The sequence below is a fragment of the Anoplolepis gracilipes genome, chromosome 16, assembly GCF_047496725.1.
Source record: "Anoplolepis gracilipes chromosome 16, ASM4749672v1, whole genome shotgun sequence".
In the NCBI taxonomy this organism is placed as follows: Eukaryota; Metazoa; Arthropoda; class Insecta; order Hymenoptera; family Formicidae; genus Anoplolepis; species Anoplolepis gracilipes.
The window spans coordinates 262,204-282,472 of record NC_132985.1 but is presented as its reverse complement, the minus strand read 5'-3'; the positions used below and the strand labels follow the sequence as shown (position 1 = coordinate 282,472).

Genomic DNA, 20,269 nt, shown 5'->3' with positions numbered 1-20,269 from the left:
TCGTCGGAGAGAAGCAGACGGCGGCATCGATGACAACTCACAGACTCGCGCTCGCGACTCGCGACTCGCACCTCGCACGTAGATAGAGGTAGGTTAGTAAGTGTCAGTAGGTATCGCCGATAAAGCGGCGCGGCGTGCATCATCAATATGGCGGCGAATCTCGAGGAGGAGCAGAGTTTACGCGAGTGCGAGGAATACGTTCAGCGACACAATATCCAACAAGTCCTGAAAGACTGTATAGTGCAACTGTGCGTCGGCCGGCCCGAGAACCCCATCTCCTTCCTGCGGGAGTACTTCCAGAAGCTGGAAAGGGTACGTATGCCATTATTTCTCGGCGACCCGCGATCGACCTCGTCGACGTGCGTCGCGAATTAACCTGACTCTGTGGAGAAAGGTGCGAGCCAACTTTTCGTTTCTCGCAATTTCCCTCGTTCGAGAGGTATCGCGATCCGCGCGGTGCTTATTCCTATATGATCCTGATAAAACAGCGAGAGAGAGAGAGAGATAACGTTGTCAACGACAGTGACGAACGTTTGTGTCAATATGACGTGACAGTGACGTGATACATGGGACTAGATCGAGAGTGAACTCGGACCTGGTGCCTGGTGCTGTTCTACGAGAACGCGTCTTTTCTTAAATTGGAACGTTCTTGCGAATTTCTCAAAAATGTGTGAATTTTATACGTCTTTATCAATTTGTTGCGTGAGTTTATTTTTTTCAAATAGTGTTATAGCCGTATGTAGTTTTTCCGAGGATAAAATGGCATCTGTTAAAATGGCAAGCCAAGTTTGTGCAAGAGGTACAAATGAGAGGTACTTGTTATTTGTCTCATGCTAATTAATAAATCAATTAATAGTTGTCATAAAAATTCATTTAACATAGTAACGATAAATATATCGTGAATATATATATATATATATATATATACGTGAAGAAACGTCATTTTTATCAGAACTGCACTTGCCTTGCGTATGTATAAACATCATAATCCGCGGCAACAGCTGCGTGCTGCGTGTGCGGAGAACATCATGTTATCTCAATGTCGTATAGGTGACGATCATTTGCGCAGTCAGAGTTTAGGCCCTTTAAAAAGATTCTAAAAGACTTTAGCGAGTGATTTGTGTACATTTCTTTCTGTAAACAATTTTTCTTATTTTTTCGCAAAACGTCATGTTAAATAGTGTTAGTTTATCGATTATCGATAATATAGCTCTTATAATAGGTGTATGTAAAGATGCACGTGCTGCCATCTTTCCATTGCTCGTATAATTATTATGATAAAATAGGTCGCTGTTATATCGATATATATGGCATTATGAAGAAACCGGGTGCTATATGTATATAATTTATATAATCATATAAAATATGAATATATTGAACATTATGTGTGCCATTACACTTTTAATTTATATTTTCTCTCTCTCTCTCTCTCTCTTTTCAAAAGTACTTTTCTAAATGCAGCATTTAAAACAAAAGAAAATATTCTAATTAAAGAAATACACAATTGAAAATTTCTTAAACATTTTTCCGTGAAAATATTTTTAAACGAAAAATAGAACAAGGTATAACAGATATAACAAGCTTATTTATCTCGACACTCTTGCAAAAACAAAGCGAATAGAGTATTAAAAAAAAGTTTTAGGATTAAAAATTATATGCATAAAATTTTATATAAATTAAGATGAGTTAATAATTTTATACATATATATATATATATAAATTTACTATTTGAAAAACATTTTTTATTCGTGATTAATTAATGCTCGTGATTATCCTTTGTAAAATATATTGAGCCTATTCCTAATCAGATAGAGGCAATTAAAAGTTTGCGAAAATTGTCGAGAGACGGTCGTCTTATATCAATCAACTTTCTCGGCAACACGTTTTCCGAAGTATTTCAAAGTAAACAGTTGTTCCAGCATGTGATCCTTAATTCGTAGGTTTCTCGAGACCTTTCGTTACCCTGTTACCTTTCCCATTTAACGTTATATGGCGTCGGCAATTACCCTTGGCGTTCGTGGCCGTCGCCACCCACACGCGATGAATGCGTGCGTGCTCGTGGAAATTGAAGGCTCTTCCAAAATCGACGCGAGAAAGAAACGGTCAAAAATAAGCGATAGTCGCTGACGTAAAAACTATCGTCGTTGACTCGTAAAACGCCTAAATGTCCGCGAAATCCGACGCCGTGTATTTGTAGATTGAATCTTTGATTGAATCCGCCTGAATAATTAAAAGATGATCTAAAATTAATCTCTGTCATTTCTTTTGCAAGAAAAAGTTTTTATTACAAAAAAAATAGGTACTTGTGAAATATATATATATATGTATATACAAAATATATAAATTTTAAAATTAGCAATATTTTCTCGCGTAAATTTTTCGATAGTTTAGTTTTTAATTGTTATTTTATTTTTACTGTTAAACATATCAGCGATTCATTAAATACGATACAGTATTTCGCTCCTTGCAAAGTTATGTTTACCAAGCCGCATGACTATGCGTAGGCTGTGAAGGCCATTTCGGAGGCAGGAAGAAAAATAACACATGAAATATTGCTGTTGCGAAAAAAATCAATAAGAATGAACAGTTTCGTCAAACTATTACATTTATGTTGTCTCGTTTAAAATATTAGCTTCATCGATATTAAATCGTGCTGTGAGAAGATTCATGTGTTTTTTATTCTTTTTTTTTTTTTCGTACCAAGGTGGACATATATCTTTATTTATCTCTTTCTCGCGATAAGAAATCAAAAATTTATTGTTCCACTTTTAAAAAAATGTGAAGTGTGGCCTTTTCTCAGAAGAAAAAAAAATAACTAGCTACTCCATCTTTTGTCCTTAGGAATGTAAATGTCTATGTTCGTATAATATGATTTAGGAACACGCAAGGATATTTTTGACCGAATTTCTCCGTTATCGCGTGTCAATCAGTGTCAGTGTGACAGCACAGCGACACAGGTAATACAACGTGGTGTAGCGTCAATGCTGTCAAGCGAAAGGCAAAGACGCGCGCGGGACGGCGGATCATCGTCGTCGCGTGTTTGCCTTCCGTGCTTATGCGGTATACGCGGTAAAAACTGCGCGTGGGAGAAAAAGAGAGACAGAAATAGACTGCATTAGACGAAGGGAAAAGAACGAAGTCTATTCCGAAATAGAAATCTCTTTGGAATACAAACAGCGAAAAAGAGTACGACTCTTGTAATAAAAAAGAAAAATAACCGCGAGAGTTTGATTGGTCGAAAAGGGGAACCGACAGACACATAAATTTGACATATAGGAGCGAAATATATATAAAAGATGAGAGCTATATATATGTAAAGGAGAGGAAAATTATAATAAAAGCGCACAAAGGATTTCAGATATTAGAAAACTAATCCGCGTATTGTACTCTATAGTATAAGATGGACTAAAATTAAATTAAATAAAGAATCAGAGATTTTGCTGGTAAAAGTCATTCTTTTTCAATCACTTATAATTAAAAAACTATTTCAGTATATAGAAAAAAAATCCATACAAATTTCTTAAATTTTGTTATTAAATAAAATAATAATACGCGACGCACCTTTCTTCCTATATAAAAGTTATTAGCCTTAAACAATTACACAAATTTTTTTTTTGTCGAGGTTTGCATATTCATGAAACATCTTTTACTCTACATTCCTCCAGTCCTAGGAAGAGTATATTAAAAGAAAAAGAAGGAGAAAAATGTCGAGAAGGAATGAGAGATGTAGATGTATATGCAGAGACAGAGACAGAGAGAGCGTGCAATATGAGGAGCATCTGATTTAAACATAGAACATGCCCGAAATATAACGAGACGGAACCGACGCCAACCTTATAGCCAAGAGAGAAGGGGAGAGAAAGAGAGAAATAGATTAAGAATGATGTGCGTTAAAAGCGCAATAGTCCACAAAAATGTGAGACCAGGATCGAGTGAATCTAATCGCTGCCCTTTTTTCTCTCCTTCACATCTCGATGCCGCTTTTCTTGTCGATATCGTCGTCAGGAACGGCCGTGACGTCTCGACGTTTCTGAAATTATGATAATATTACTAGATGCGCATAATCGTACATCTGTTTGTTCGCGTATAATGACTGTAGGAGTAAGAAATATAAATTGACATTCCGCACATCGATAAGAATAAAGCTCTACAACGAGTAAGAAAAGTTTTAACAAAATTCAACAATAATACAAAATATAAAAGATATAAAAGATAAAATATCAGAGTAATATTCAAGAAAAAAAAATGTAAATATATATACATTTAATTATATTATATATATGGACTTTTTTAATTCACAATAAAGAATCTTCTCGTTAACCGCAGCTCTAATCTATATATATTTGTGGAAAGGTAATAATAAATATTGATATAAAAAATTGTAATAAAAATGATAATAATATCATTGTGAAATATGTTTTCTACAGTCTGCATTAGATATAAAAGCTACAACTTTACGAGCCGAGGTCGTCTTGGAAAAATGCCGTCGCCGCGAATCGATTCGTCGTTAACGCGAGAGAGCGTTAACGGAGGACCTTACTTACCGACCATCAAGCACGAGACAGCATCCCGGCGACGGCGACGGCGACGGCGACCATTCATCGTATCCTCGGACTGGCGCCGAGTGCCGAGTGCCGAGTACGACGGCGGCGGTGGTGGTGGTGGTGGTGGTGGTGGCGAGACGCGAAGGCGAGCAAGCGTGACGTGAAGGCATATGGCGTGAGACCGTGAGACGTGAGACGTGAGACGTGTGTGAAGGAACAGCAGCAGCAGCAGCAATAGCAGCAGCAATAGCAGCAGCAGCAGCAGCAGCAGCAGCAGTTCGATGCTGTCGCGCCGACCGTCGACGGACGGAATCGCGCGCGCGTGCTAGATCGCCTCCGACCTCTAATTGGATTCCGTCCGAGGCCTTATAAAATTGCGAGGTGGAGGTGGAGGTGGAAGTGGAGGTGGTGGACGAGGACGAGGACGAGGAAAACGCGAAAGACGCGAACTCGTGAGTGCGGCGACGACGACGATCTCCTTTCGCTTTCTCGTTCACGAGGATTTTCAGATTACCAAACTGCGACGTGCGCGCGCTACTGCAAAAGACGACTGTTTCACAAGTGTTGTCACGTTTGCGACAAATAAAAATCGAGCAAAACAAGAGTATAAAGAAGAATAAGGACAAGAAAAGGAAGATAAAAGGGAAGGAGGATCGAGAGGAATGATGAACGAGGTATTACGCGAGAGCGCATCGGCCATAATCGCCCGAGTTAGACGCGCGTATGATTGATCTCGCGTACGATAGATCATGCTAATTGTCGGTCAAGTTCTCCATTTTCCTCCAAGTTTCCTTGAGAGATCTCTCTCTCTCTCTCTCGACGATCATCAACAATACACTTATTCCGTTTTATCTCGAAAAAAAGTTACGCCATCATCTTTTCCACCAAAAGTCGTGCTTTTGTATAAAATGAAAGAAAAGAAACTCTCACAAGTATTTGTGAAATTTTTGATAAACATGCTATTTCATAAATTTGAAAGCTTTTTTGTCACTTTTTCAATCTGTTAGAAGGATTACGCGATTGATCCTCGATCGTGGCTCGAGCGAGTCGTTAGCATATTACAACTGTTGGTAATAATTTTCTTACTCTTCATCTTTCCAATTTTTGATATGAATTTCATAGAAATATCTTATCTCGTTTTGTGCGATTATATTTTTTTCATAAACTTGTTTGTATAAAAATCGTTTTATTAAACTCTATAAATGTCGTCTATAGACTTTTACTGTGCTCTGTTTATAGCAGTTTGACTTTTCTAAGGAAAAATAAGTGTGGTATTTTTTACACAATCTTTTTATGTCGTCATTAAATGGAAAACTGAAGAAAAGATATAAAAATTGCAAAGCACTTTTAAGAGACAAAGAAATCGATACGAAGAATACGACTAATCACGCGTGTAATTTGAGAAGAATTATTATCGATACAGTTATCTTATTGTTAGAATAATATATATAAATCTTCATATATTTTATATAATCTAAATTATAAATTTTCAAAAATATTTTTAGGTATATTTTTATGTACATTTATATGTATCCCTTTGTAATATTTAGAATGCATATTTACGAACGTATATTTTGTGTATTCTTGATGTACTTTTAGCTCCTCATGCATAACTTTGCAATTTTTACGTCTTTTTTGTGCGTGAAATAGATTCAAGTCTGAAAAACACTTGCGCGGAGACGAAGAGAACAAAATTCTCTAGTGTCACGAGTATGTTGAAGAATATATATGTGTGTGTATAATACTTGTGAGTGCAGCTGGTGGCTATATATTATCATAGACTGGAGAGATTGTATATAAGAACATATGTATTTGTTGATTCCAAACGAGTTTCAGTAGAATCTAATGTACGACGCGTTATATATAATTGAGTTATACATAGAGCTTAAATAGTTATTTATTTACAGTTATGTACACTTGCATGTATCTCTCTCTCTCTCTCTCTCTCTCTCTCTCTTTCTCGCTCGCTCACTCTGACTATATTCATTATTTGATTGCTTTATATTCTAAAGTCCATTTTCGACAACCGATAGTTCACTGATAGCTTTAGAACAAGAGTTTAATGTATAATTTGATATCTCGTGTAACACACAAAACACATTTGCAGAATTACATGTTTAAAATTAGACCGTGTTCTATTTTCATATGAAGCGAAAGTGCGCGCTAGTAAACTGCGCGTATGCGTAATAAACTGACAGCTTTAATAAGATCGCGATCCACGATTTAAAACTTCAATTATATATGCTGTTGTAATGTCAATGACATAACGCGTTTTTATTAAATTATTAGGTACGTGTATCGTAATCTGTGACAATAATAAGCCATGATGATTGATACCTCGAAGATGAGAAGGCAGGAGAAGAAATTGATTTAATCTGTATATATAATTAATAATTTTGTATGTGCATAATTATAAGTTAAATCGATTTAACATAATATTTCATCTCTACAATTATATTAATTATTTGACGTAAAAAGTTGCAGCGAGAGAGAGAGAGAGAGAGAGAGAGAGAGAGAGAGAGAGAGAGAGAGAGAGAGAGAGAGAGAGAGGAAAGATGCTGTATCAGTATAATTATCTAAAATTTCATTGTTCATAATACATACGAATGAACAGTAACGATTCCAAAAATAATATGATAATTCGTCTGATGTATCTGTTGGATAATTTTGGTAAATGAAATTTCGATCTTATATTTTTTATGTGTAACAGACGCACGTTGCTTAGACATGCCTTTGGAGGCGGAAACGAGCAATGAAGATTTATCGGATCGTTAAGTTTTATGAACTCATTAGAAGCGGCATTTACATTACGTTGATCGATCATTAGCGAATCGCGACCGAGTTTCTTGTATCAATAATTCTTATTCATAAATCGAATAATGTTAGTGACTTATTTATGAAGATAACTTATTTATGAAGATTGAAATTTTATCGAATTTTCTTTTCTTTTAAAGGAAAAAAAACAACTTAATTATTGATCTTTAAGTAATAATCTAATAAAGCTCTTTTTGTAAAGAATAGATAGATTAAAAAAAGAGAATTTAATAATGAAATCGAGCCTTTGTATATAATTTTCATACAATTATTCTGTATTTTTTTCAAATCTCAAAATTTAATATTATTATCTATCTTTCATAAACCATTGGATAACAACAAGTTTTATATATATTATGTATATGTTTCAGTATATATTTTAATTTTCAAAGAAGTTGAAAATTGCATATATAATTTAATAAACATTCGATAAGAATTAAATGAATAATACTGGAAAGTTACTCAGCATTAGCTCAGCTTTGCAGGATAAAGTCTTGTCAACTTTTTTTTCTAATTCATTTATATATTACAATTGCAAATGTTTTTATTACAAATGTAGACAAAGTATAGACAGATATAAGTAGTTAGTTGCGATTGATGGAATATCCCGTTCCGGACATTCGTCGACTTGGAAGACGAAACGCGGGTCGCCTTATCTACGTTACCTCGTATGCTGCGCATTATTATGGTAATTGAAAGGAGAAATGCGAATCGCAGTGATTTGAATATTCCCGTTTACGCGTACACGACGACGCTCGGCGTCGTCACCACGAAGAGAGAGAGACGATGCGTTCGTGCGTGAAAACGCCAACTGACCTATGGCATTATTCGCTCACCTCTCTCACTCCGATGATGTGCGTCGCTTGTATAAACGCGATGGTATAAAGGCCTATGTAATTTATAATTTTACGGCAATTTTGTGTGGGATAAACATATATGCGAGGCGAGAGGCGTCTCGAATGTCGAGTATGGAACATGCAGCCGCACGTTCGTGGTTAATGAATTATTAATTTGCGCTCCGCTTTTTTTTTTTTTTTTTTTTACCGATTATGCACCAACACTGACGAAACTCGAATGTGCATTTACTTACTATGACCTTAACACATGACTCTTTTCACGCGTCGCTCTGATTATTCTGGGACGACAACAATCTTTTGCAATTAATTTTTTTAAATTTATTACACACACACATATATATATATTTTTTTTTTTTTTTTGTATATTATATAGATAATATTAAAATATGTACAGATACTAGATAGAAATGCAGCGTAGACGATTTTAAGAATGTGCAGTGATAGCGAAGCTGTTGATTTATTGTACGCTCGATGCCAAGATGAATTTTTATATTACTTATCACGTTGATCGATAACCAATTTTTCGAAGAGTATGTATCCTGTTTGTGATTTAATTGCTTTTACTTTAATTAAGACTGAGAAAGTTCTCTGTTATTTTTTTGTAATTAATATTTCGGAGGATCGCTTAGGCTAATTAGACTAGAACGAGTTGGATTAATTAGATTAATATATACCAAATGCTGTAATTCTTTATACTATATCTAATATATGATATAATATCTCGTAACGGTTTCCATAGTACGCGATATGTGATACTAAATTTAGATTAAATAATAATGTTATAATGGTATATGCACACGTGCACACATTAACGTGAATCATAATTGATTTAAACATTAAGCTGATTAAACGTTAAAAAAATCCATCATATAAAGATAAATTTCATTGCGAATAAATTACTTTATTTTAATTACTTCAACTCTTGTGATTTTCACTCTTACAATTATTACAATCATTTATCTTTCTCAAACTATTGATGCAAATGATTGCAAACCGTCGACGTTATAATTAAAAATTTACCACTAATTGTAAGATGATTATATTCAAAAAGTTACACTCTTACATGAGGTTTTATCTCGTTGTGCAGGAACAAGCTCACGATGCCAAACAACAGATCGCGACGAGTCCGGAGGATACGGAGGACATGCCCGCGGGGCAACAGGGTCCGCAGGTGCCGCGGCGACGGGGCGGAATCTCAGCGGAGCCGGTCTCCGAGGAAGACGCTACCAGTTACGTCAAGAAAGTTGTACCAAAGGACTATAAAACTATGGCTGCTCTAAGTAAAGCTATCGCCAAGAACGTGCTGTTCGCGCACCTGGACGAAAACGAGCGCTCCGATATATTCGACGCAATGTTCCCCGTGACCTTCCTACCTGGCGAGGCGATCATTCGTCAAGGTACATGCTGCTAATCGAGCACCTTTCATTTTATGTCGGCTTATCATTGACTTAGAATAGAATAAATGAACGGTATGTGTCTTTCAAGGTGACGAAGGTGACAACTTTTACGTGATCGACCAAGGGGAAGTCGAGATATTCGTTAATGGCGAACTGGCAACGACGATCGGCGAGGGTGGTAGCTTTGGCGAGCTCGCGTTGATCTACGGAACTCCACGCGCCGCCACGGTCAGAGCGAAAACCGATGTAAAACTTTGGGGTATCGACAGAGACTCTTACCGTAGAATTCTCATGGGTTCTACTATAAGGAAACGGAAAATGTATGAGGAATTTCTCTCCAGAGTTTCAATTTTAGGTCAGTTTCAATTTTACTTTATTCTGTCTGCACCTTCGTCTTCTAAATTATTATTCATTATTTATCAAAATTCAAGTAATTAGAATGGATTTCTAACAGAATTCTAAAGACGATTGAATTTTCTGTCTTTGCACACACAGGATTCTGCATATTCATTTCGTTAAAATAGTAAAATTATTTTTTATGTCATTTGTATGGGATATGAAATTATATAAAATGTAGATAAAATTTTCTTGTAAAAAAAAAAAAAAAAAAAAGACTAGTATCTATATTTACAATGTATTTCTTTTCGCACAGAGTCCTTGGATAAATGGGAAAGGCTCACTGTAGCGGACGCTCTGGAGCCGGTAGCATTCGATGACGGCGAAACGATAGTCCGACAGGGTGAACCGGGAGAAGACTTTTATATAATCGTTGAGGGAACTGCGGTGGTTCTTCAGCAACGTTCGGAAGGAGACGAACCAGCGGAGGTCGGCCGTTTAGGACCATCCGACTATTTCGGTACGAGGAAAAACAGACCGTCTCAGATAACGTCGAGAAATGATTGCAGGATGGAAAATCTAACATATATATTACGATCATTTCACAATAATAACTTGATATGTAAATAGTTTGGAAAAATATCAACTGTCGAAATATTAATAATTTATGCATCCAAGCAATCAATGTAATCAATTTTACGTAAAAAAAGAAAAAACAAAATTCGATTTGTTCAATGACAAAAAATTTTCTTTCAACACAGGAGAAATAGCGCTGCTGTTGGACAGGCCACGAGCGGCGACCGTAGTAGCCAGGGGTCCTTTAAAGTGCGTGAAACTGGATCGGGCACGCTTTGAGCGGGTTTTAGGTCCATGCGCCGACATCCTGAAACGCAACATCACTCAGTATAACAGCTTCGTGTCCCTTTCGGTATAAACGGATCCTCTGCCTCTCCCTCGCATTCTTTCCCTCCGCCTCCTTGTCCCCCTCCGATCCCATCATCGCAGTCAATCGGTTCGCGCTACCGATTATCACCAACCTCTCATTTCTATCAAGGTCTGCATTATTTCGCCGTACTGTATAGTTAACACTTTTTTTATTTGATTAATATTTAAGTGAATTAATGTGTTATTTTTACAATCAGCTATCAATCAGATGTGTATACAAAGACGGTATTGTTATAGAGAGACGCTATTAATATATTTACACTGTAAGGCTATTTACGCACTGTGTAGCTCGCGACTCGACGCCGACGTGCACGTGAATTCATATTGGCGTTGATCTTTTCCGCGCGATCTGTTCCTACTTGTTATGTTCACGAGAAATTATTGATCCGTTAACGCCCGGAGTTTTTTTATGCGATGTTGAGAACTTGATTTTCGAAAGAAAATTCACAATATATTGAATCTCGATCTACGATCAAATGGAGCTTCACTTTATCAAAATCTTATCGTATAAGTGTGTGTGTGTATATGTGTATACACACACACACACACACACACACACACACACACACACACACACACACACATATATATATATATATATATATAATATTGTTAAAATTAAAAAAAAGAAACTCGAATTTATTCCCATCCGAGGACATCGAGCGTTAATGGGTTAATTGACGGTTAATGACACGTTGCGCGCGTCTTGAATGTATTGTAGAGGTTTTTGAGCAAAGTTGAGATAAAATATATCGACATGATTTATAATCGTATCTCCTAATACGAGGCTACAATTTGCGTCAAAGATGCAAAAGCGGTTTACGTTCGCGTCATTACACGAATAGAATAAATCCACGTATCGAACTACGTTAAATTATTTGAAAGATATTTACGACTTCTATATTACGTAAGAAGCGAACAATTGTACAAATTGCCCCCGTTTATATGTAATCAATAGAATGGACTGGTAAAAATATATCAAAGTTTTTTTTCTGAAATTCTATATTTATGAATAATGCTTCTCTCTGCGAATTCTGAATTTTGAGCGAAAGCGAAAATCAATCGAATTTTACGGGCTGAAAAATTTTCAATTTTACAAGTCCACTCTGTCAAATATATAAATACAGATTAATATCGAGAATAATATATATATATATATATATATATATATACACTCTTTCGATACATCACATGTTCGCTTCCAATGTTGCATTAACGATATAGCTGCAGTGTGAGGAGAGCCTTAAATATTATCTAATGGTTAGAACATAGACATTGAAAAAATGACGTTTTCCTGTTTTATATATACTTTAAATGTTCTATGTTGTCTCTCTCTCTCTCTCTCTTTCTCCTCGTGTGAATTGTTAAATTATTTAACATTTAAATTATTTTATCGACCGATAGCAGTTATTAGCAACGACAGGGTGAATGTCGGTCGCGACGTGCAATAGCTTTGACGCAATGTACGGAGAAACAATATTTATTATTGTCAAAGTGAAAAAAACGAGTCGCAATTTATGTCTCCTCTAAAAGTGCGTTAGGTTTATAGTACGACAAAAGTGAGGGATATAACGTCAGAAAATTAAATAATTTATTATGCACAACATAGTATATCCAATGTGAAATATTGTACAATGAATCATCTCCTTTCCAAATCCGTATAATGATGCAGTTGGTGAATCTTTTATGCGCGCGCAAAAAATGATAAACCGGAGCGTCTCGACTACTTAAGCCCCCAGAGTCCAGCAAAAAAAAAAAAAAAAAAAAAAAAAAATAAGACTACTCTAACGTGACCGAAAAAAGTCCATCGTCATCTCATGGACGCGCACAGCACATGGACACTAGTTAAAATTAATTATATAAATGAAATTAATTATAAAACTACCCACACTCTAGAATCAGCAATAACACGGTGCTTGTCGCACGTTGTCAGACGTGCAGCAGGTACAACTTGTCTTCCAGGTTTTCGGTTTTTTCATCCTCAACTCAGACATTGTCTTCTCGAATTGAAATATTGTTCATCCACAAGTAATCATGTTCGAAAGAATTGAGTCGAAAAATGTTTCGGCAAACGATCCTGTCATTTTGTTTTCCTCTTCTCTCCGTTTCATCTATCGACATCTTCTTTGATTTTGTTCGAAAAAATGGCACTTATCGCGTGATCGGGAGTGCTGCTTTATCATTGACCGAAGAAAACGTCTCTCACAAACACAAGTGGCACGAACATAGTCACCGTGGAGTCTACTCCTCAGACGCAATTCGAGTTCTCCGGATTTGTGAAATGGAATCCTTATCCTTCTATAGCCATTCTTTGCAAAACTCTCTTCTCTTCAAAGGAAAAGATGCTTGTGTTGCGATTCAGCTGGGGCAGATACAGCTTTTGTTCGTGTAGTAATACTTAAAAGAATACTTGGAAAATCGATCGAGCACTGTGGCAGTGAAGCGTGTGTGCGTGCGCATCACGCTACCAATGATTGGAAAGGAGAGAGCGATTCGCGTTTCTCATCAACGAATCGTTCCAAGCCAAGAATAAATTTAAAAAAAATGGACTTTTTTGCGAAAATCGCAAATCCTATATGCGTTGTAAATATGATTCTCGACATGTATTATAAAGAGATTGTTTTCATTTAAATTTCTTTTTAGTGAGGTAGCGCCGGATTAGTGGAAACACACGATCCGCATCTGGATTTTGTACAATTTCCACGGGCCCCCGGCAAAGCGATCCACATTTATGTCCTCTTGTGATTATGTACACGTGCGCGGGGAAGGGGAAACCGCGAACGAAGGAGCGTATACGTATGTACAAATTGACAGTCGGAGCTGTAGTCGAAGTTCCAAGCTTTCGATATTGTGCTCGACGGTGATGAGACTGCGATGTGGGACGACGATTTGAAGATAGTTTGCGAAAGAGACCACACATAGGGCTTCCAAAAGCGAGGAAAATTTTGAACAAATTGAGACATGCGTACCAGCAAAATGGTAGATGCTCATGTAAATATATATATGCATATGCGTCACACAGGTGTACGTATGTCCGAAACATATGCATATACACATAATGCGATGCACACACGAGATATTTATTGTGCATATATGCGCACGTGTGTGAATGTGGTGTGTGTGTGTGTGTGTGTATGTTAATGTGTATGTGTATGCGTGTGTGGCTCTTTTCTTTCGTCTAAGTTATCTTCTGCCATAAGAGATAAAGGTAGGAGTAGATTTTGACTTCTACCAACTACCTAGACTACCACTGCTTCCCTTGCAGTCGATTTGTTGTCGAACGAGATCGGCGTAAACCAAGCCAAACTCACTGACAAATTCATAAAACTTGTCCAATGACTCAAAGGCCAATTCCGCTACGACGAAATGAACCGCCAAATTTTGCCGGTAGCTAAACAGCAGAAGAAATGCAAACGTTAGACAATAGCCGCAGATGGTAATGTTGCAATGAATATATAGAACACAATTAAATATGCAATGATTAACTTTGGGCTACGATGTCCTGTAACAGAAATCTGCAATTATAATTTATGATCCATTATTCTTGATAAATATCATTAGTTAAAGCGTAACATTAGAATTGCATTTCATAACACATTTCGAGAGAAATCAACATGGGTTTTTAAACATAAAAAGTACATACATCGATGAAATTTCGATGTATGTACTTTTTCAACTAATATATCTTTCGACAAGTTCTAATCCAAAAAAGAATTTTTTTAGAAAGCAAATGCAAAAATACAAAAAAATCGTGCATTGCATTCGCTTAAAAAAAAAAAAAAAAAAAAAAAATACATTTTTTAAAAATATTTGAAAACAAACACTATCTCATTCTGTAAGAATCGATTAAGGGATTGTACATTTTTGTACGAAATGATAAAATACATTGTAATCATACGTTATAATCCAATTTTTAAAATTTTTCGTTTTTGTGATAAAAATAATATTAGAATATCATCCTGTTATTTCACCTATTAGTTTTCAATTAAAAGAAAAATATTTGAAAACTTAAAGTTTGCAAAAAAAATAAAATTAAAAACATGTATATATAATTAAACAAACTTGAATAGCAAAATTAAACTCAATAGTTAAAAATTAAATCATTTTGATAAATTGAACAAAGTGTACAACTCCCTTAAAAAATGACAATTTCATAAAAAATAACAGCATTTAAATATATATTGAAAGAATTGTAATAATAAATATTAATACGTACGACTTGATCATAAATTTCAATGCTTTCTTTCGTTCTCTCGCGACAAACCAATCCATCAAGAAAGCAGACATTCGCGGTGCCGTTCTATATAACTTGAAGAAAGCATGAAAATTACCCAACCACCATGCCGAGCGTATTTTCAAAGCATGTTTTATACACTCGTCATTTTTATCTTCTATCGAAAGAGCTGCTAAAATAGTCGTTAAATCTAAAATAAAACATATTATTATAACGAATAGTTTAATGTATCGTGCGATTTAATTTCAAAAGGTATTGAGATTTTTCATATATTAGTAATTTCATTACCAACCTTGAGTGTTCTTCGTAAAGATGTAATACAGTATCCGATAAGCAATAAATTCGCATCGGTTTTCGCCACCGAGATCTTGATATAACATTTTTAACTGTGTCTGACACTGATTAAATTCTTCGTGGTCGCCACGTTCTAAAGCTACACGGGCGTGAGTTTCATACACATGAACTGTAAACGAGTCCCTGATACCTTGCACGGTAAGATCTTGTCGGATAGATTTCAGTTGATCGCAAGCATATCTGTAGTCCTGCTCGGCTAGCCAACGTTTCTTGACGTGGGCCAAAGAATTTTGAAGTACACTTACCGGTCGAACTGCAGAAGGAGCAGGAGCCTATAACGATATTATAATTTTATCATGAAAATATGCAACTGCATTAAAATCCAATGCAGTTGTGTAAAAATATCGTATATATAACTAATTTTATCTAAACTTTCAAAACAAGTTTACTTTACGTTCTATTCATTGTAAAGATAAATAAAATTTTAAATATTTTCAATATCCACGTACCGACGTGAGACGCAAATAAGGCTTTTCTAGATCCTTGCATGTGCCAACAATATGGAGTCCGGTAAAGTCAAAGTCCGTATTTGGGTCGTCTCTAATAACGCTGCTGTTGACCACTGTCCTGGAAATACCGTCGTTGAATCTGGCAGCACGCTGCTGCAGCTTCTCCTTGGTGCCTAGCTCGTCTGTATTTCCTGTAGCTAAACCAAATTCGGAATAGAAATGTGACTTAGCCTGCTTAGCCTTCTTGGTCTTCTTATTGCCGTGATTCGTTTTATTGTTGCTGCGCGTGGACTTTTTTACTTTGAGTGCCTTATAATCGTGCTCTCGATCGCTAATATTCGACGACGAGGATGTGCTACGCCTGTTGTATCTGCGTGACGGCGGACTACGTGTGCGCGAACGCGTCGACCTTGACCTCGATCTTGAGCGCGACCGCGAATGGGACCGTGACCTTGATTTAGATCTTGATCTTGATCTTGACCTCGATCTAGATCTCGACTTCGATCTAGTCCTCGACCGCCTGCTGTGTGTCACAGAGAGACGCGCGCCAAGCCGAGCCCCGAGCGAACTGGAGAGGCCGGGCTTGCGCAGGCCTCCCTGTTGACCATTGACCAGTGGGCTTGCCAAAGGATTCGCCAGTCTTAACGCCGGCTTTTGAGGCTTGATCGTCATTGTCATGCGTTCACTGTGGATGCTGGGCAGAGGTTCCTTGTCCCAATCCTTTACCCAGAGCGAACCGTCATTCGCGGCACGTGTAATTTTTCCTTTCAATATAATTTCAACCTGATCCTTGTCAACCGCCGTCTTACATTTTTCGTAGCATCGGTTCACGTAATTTTTCAGACTGTCGGGCCAGTCCCCAACCGGGCTGGGGATAACCGCGATGGAAGCAGTAGTAGCAGCGCCGGCGCCAGAAACCGCGTTACTAGTTGCCGTGGTAACGGGTGCAACAGGACCAGGTGGCTCTTCGCTAGGCGGCGGAGGAGCCGCCACTTCGCACTGCGCGGGAGGCAGCGGCGGCAGTTCCGTCGGCTTTGCGTTAGATCCGTTAGGTATGAAATTAGAATTGTTTGTCGAAGCGTTTCCCTGAAAGCTATTGTTGAATTGAGCTGCTAAATTTTTGTTCCGCTTACGTTTTTTCTTTGCAGCGCCACTATTGCCGGACGGTGTGTAGAGACCAGCTTTCTTGATTGGCAAGTTAAAACGGATTTGTCCGCTTGCATATTCTATAACACATTAATACATAATACAGGACTGTATATTTAAAACACATGCGCTAGACAGAGATGGACAAATAGAGATTGGTCGAATAAACACTTTTAGAAATGTCTTTTCTAAACGACAGCAACGATAAATCACAATGACGAGTCACGTTATATGGTAGATCGTGTATAAACAAACCTTGAAAGTCATTCTTTCAGTGGTTTCCACACTATTTGTTTGTGCTTTCTTTATATATCGACATTTATTTTCTTTGTGAAAATCCGATATATATAAAATCTAAGTTATTTATATTGTTATAAGCATGTTACAACAAGAACAATATGTAATTTTGAATATAATTATTCAATAATGTAATGAATTTTTTGTCCCATGCATAAATACAATGTTAACTCCTTTGCCTATCTCTGTTTATTATTAAAAAGTTTATTATAAAAAATAGTACTAACGAGAAGTATCATTGTGCATTCCATTCCAGTTACCATAAGGAAATGAATACATCAATCCGGAAGAATAAGCCATCGATTGTTGTTGCATATGATTGTTGTGCTGTTGCGTTGGTTGAACCGCTGGTGGTGGACCAGGAGGCAATGGAGGAAGATCGGAATCATCATCTAAAGCCATAGGCGTACCAGGTATGGGAGGTTGTTGATGTAACTGCTGCTTTGTTTGATTATTCCCCTGCTGTTGTTGTTGCTGTTGCTGCTGCTGCTGCTGCTGTTGTTGCTGCTGCTGCTGCTGCTGCTGGTGTTGCTGCTGCTGCTGCTGATGGTGTTGCTGCTGCTGGTGATGTTGCTGCTGCTGATGATGTTGCTGCTGCTGTAGCTGCTGTGGATTAAAAGTCTGACTATATCCTGGCATCATTGTATGATAATAATTGAACACCTGCCCTTGGTGTTGCACGCCTTGATACCCTGGACTGTACATTTGCCTGCAAAAAGATTCCAAAATTAATTATTTGCAAATATATAACTCTGAGATTTATAACAATTTCATAGCATTTGCAGGTTAATATTAAAAATATCAAATTCAAGATTCCCAAAACTGTCATAAATAATATCGTCGATATAATAGTCTATGATCAAAACTTTGCTCAAGAAAAATAAGGTCACTACAAAAGTCTTTCCAATTGCTACATGTACAGGATGATTCGTCTTAAGCTACGATCACACACCTCTTTTGTGTCAATTTATTGTATCATGTTAAAATATTATGAATATATATATATATTGATATATTATATATATATATATATATATATATATATATATATATATATATATATATATGATTTTGACAAGTAAATACAAATTTATGATATATATATATATATATATATATATATATATATATAGATCATAAATTTGTATTTACTTGTCAAAATCTTATTTTAAAGTCAAAAGCACAAAACTGAACTTTATATTATGATACATATGTGACCTTCATGATCTCAACATGAAGAAACATCCTTATATGTATGTATACATATATATCATAGACTTCTTTTATGTTACACATTCGTCGTAAATATTGTTAATAGAAAACATTTGAAATTGAAAACGAAATAAAATTTTGTTTAATACGCTCGTGAAAGACTCGGGCTACATATCGAGTAACGAATGCAATTTCGAATGGCAAAATGGCCGACTCGATGGCGAAAAATTCTCGAGCTCCATGACGCTTTTGATCGCTTTGAATCATCTTAATGACTCACCCCGGATACGGAGAAAACATGTTGTGCATGTTATTTGGCGGATATTGCCACGCCATATTCGCCATCGGGCCTGCTCCGATATGGTGCTGCTGCTGCTGCTGCTGCGGATGAAACGGCTGCTGCTGCGCTTGCTTCTTCTGCGACAACGCCTCGCCCTCTGACATATCGTGGAAGAAAAAATATCAGAATCGCTTACAGATGGCCGTCTCCCGTCTCCCCCTATTTCCGACGCGTTGCTTTCGCAATTTCACGCTGTCGAATTACCCCGAATAAAACCGTGATCGTGTACTTCAAAAAAAAAAAAGCAAAAAGGAAAAAAGAAACAAGACAATATTATTCACTTTAGATAAAATTCGTCACTTGTATCATTTTCCTCTAGCTTTCTTTCAACGCTCGCTATTATTCTCTGCTTTCTCTACAACTTTATCCGTGTTTAACGACACGCGACACGCGACATTATGCGTTACGCTTGAAACGTCACGTCGTCCGAAGTCCAAAGCTGACAGAGAACGAATTGAAATGGCCGAAAGAGAACGATTAACGATTAATATGGCGACTCGCGTCGGCGCCATCTCGTGTTGATTTCATAGACTAAATTCTTACACTTTACTCGGAAGCGCGAAATTTGAATTTATATTAGATGGATTTACCTCTTACCAATATTCTCTTGATAACTTTGACGATTATTCAAGAATGCAATTGGATCTCTTTAAGCCTCCTTTAAAGAAGCTTAATGCTTTCAAATTTTAGAAATTCTATCGTAATTAAAAAAAATTACGTAGATTTAATTTTATTTTAATTCACGTGAAAAATGTAGAGGAAAGAATTCTCCATGCATATCGCTCTTTTCTACATCAGTTTCCAAATGAAAAAATAACATGTAAAAAATTATTAATAATAAATAATAATTGATAATAAATATAAAAATATAAAAATTGATTAAATCACGGTTTCATTTCTTAAATTATACAAGTATACATCTCTACATTAATAATATATGTACAAAATACAATAAAGTAGACAGAAAAAAACAAAAAATCGATAGGCAATTAAGAATGCATCTAATTTTGTAACTTCTAACAATGATATATTTTAGAACATATTGTCAATGGGGGGGGGGATAGACATTATAATAGATAAACTATGTTTCGAAATGTAAGATATCAATGTTAACGTTAGCCAGCGCCTCGAATTCATTATTCCATTCTGTTCTTATCCAATATAAATATATATATATATATATATATGCACAAAAAAATGTAAAAGAAAGTAAAGAAGATGAAACTATTAACGAACAAAACAATAGGATCTGGACTCGCTAATCAGTTGAATATTATTCAGGAAGTCAGTAGTCAAAATATATGTTTCGTATACAGCTATACTATTTTGTATACAACTTATATA

The 20,269-nt window shown here is 36.4% G+C and overlaps 2 protein-coding genes across 5 annotated transcripts; one reads left to right on the top strand and one right to left on the bottom strand.

Annotated features, from left to right (window-relative positions):
- Positions 1-3: 3 nt before the first annotated feature.
- Positions 4-14,596, top strand: Pka-r1 (protein kinase, cAMP-dependent, regulatory subunit type 1). Of its 2 annotated transcripts, none has more exons than XM_072907846.1 (5): positions 4-312; positions 9,303-9,612; positions 9,701-9,967; positions 10,265-10,468; positions 10,710-14,596. In XM_072907846.1, the coding sequence occupies exons 1-5, from the start codon at positions 148-150 to the stop codon at positions 10,880-10,882; spliced, it is 1,119 nt and encodes a 372-aa protein (XP_072763947.1). In that variant the 5' UTR covers positions 4-147; the 3' UTR covers positions 10,883-14,596. The 2 variants fall into 2 exon arrangements, with proteins under 2 accessions (XP_072763947.1, XP_072763948.1); XM_072907847.1 differs by lacking the exon at positions 4-312 and adding an exon at positions 5,084-5,218.
- On the bottom strand, positions 10,263-19,390 carry LOC140674368 (leukocyte receptor cluster member 8 homolog). 3 transcript variants are annotated; one of them, XM_072907842.1, is made up of 7 exons: positions 18,866-19,390; positions 17,601-18,082; positions 17,064-17,156; positions 15,931-16,127; positions 15,420-15,753; positions 15,110-15,317; positions 10,263-14,284 (listed from the first exon to the last, which is right to left on the bottom strand). In XM_072907842.1, the coding sequence occupies exons 1-7, from the start codon at positions 19,027-19,029 to the stop codon at positions 14,122-14,124; spliced, it is 1,641 nt and encodes a 546-aa protein (XP_072763943.1). In that variant the 5' UTR covers positions 19,030-19,390; the 3' UTR covers positions 10,263-14,121. The 3 variants fall into 3 exon arrangements, with proteins under 3 accessions (XP_072763943.1, XP_072763942.1, XP_072763941.1); XM_072907841.1 differs by having other exon boundaries at positions 15,931-17,156; positions 18,866-19,022; positions 19,207-19,390; XM_072907840.1 differs by having other exon boundaries at positions 15,931-17,156.
- Between the last annotated feature and the right edge of the window lie 879 nt (positions 19,391-20,269).

Bases quoted from the DNA above. Each gene is read 5' to 3' on its own strand.
- LOC140674368 (XM_072907840.1), bottom strand. From the start codon at position 19,029: ATGTCAGAGGGCGAGGCGTTGTCGCAGAAGAAGCAAGCGCAGCAGCAG. The intron at 18,083-18,865 runs GTGAGTCATTAA...ATCTTTTTGCAG, and splicing joins ATGTTTTCTCCGTATCCGGG to GCAAATGTACAGTCCAGGGT. The intron at 15,754-15,930 runs GTACGTGGATAT...ATATCGTTATAG, and splicing joins CTTATTTGCGTCTCACGTCG to GCTCCTGCTCCTTCTGCAGT.
- Pka-r1 (XM_072907846.1), top strand. From the start codon at position 148: ATGGCGGCGAATCTCGAGGAGGAGCAGAGTTTACGCGAGTGCGAGGAA. The intron at 313-9,302 runs GTACGTATGCCA...CTCGTTGTGCAG, and splicing joins ACTTCCAGAAGCTGGAAAGG to GAACAAGCTCACGATGCCAA. The intron at 10,469-10,709 runs GTACGAGGAAAA...CTTTCAACACAG, and splicing joins AGGACCATCCGACTATTTCG to GAGAAATAGCGCTGCTGTTG.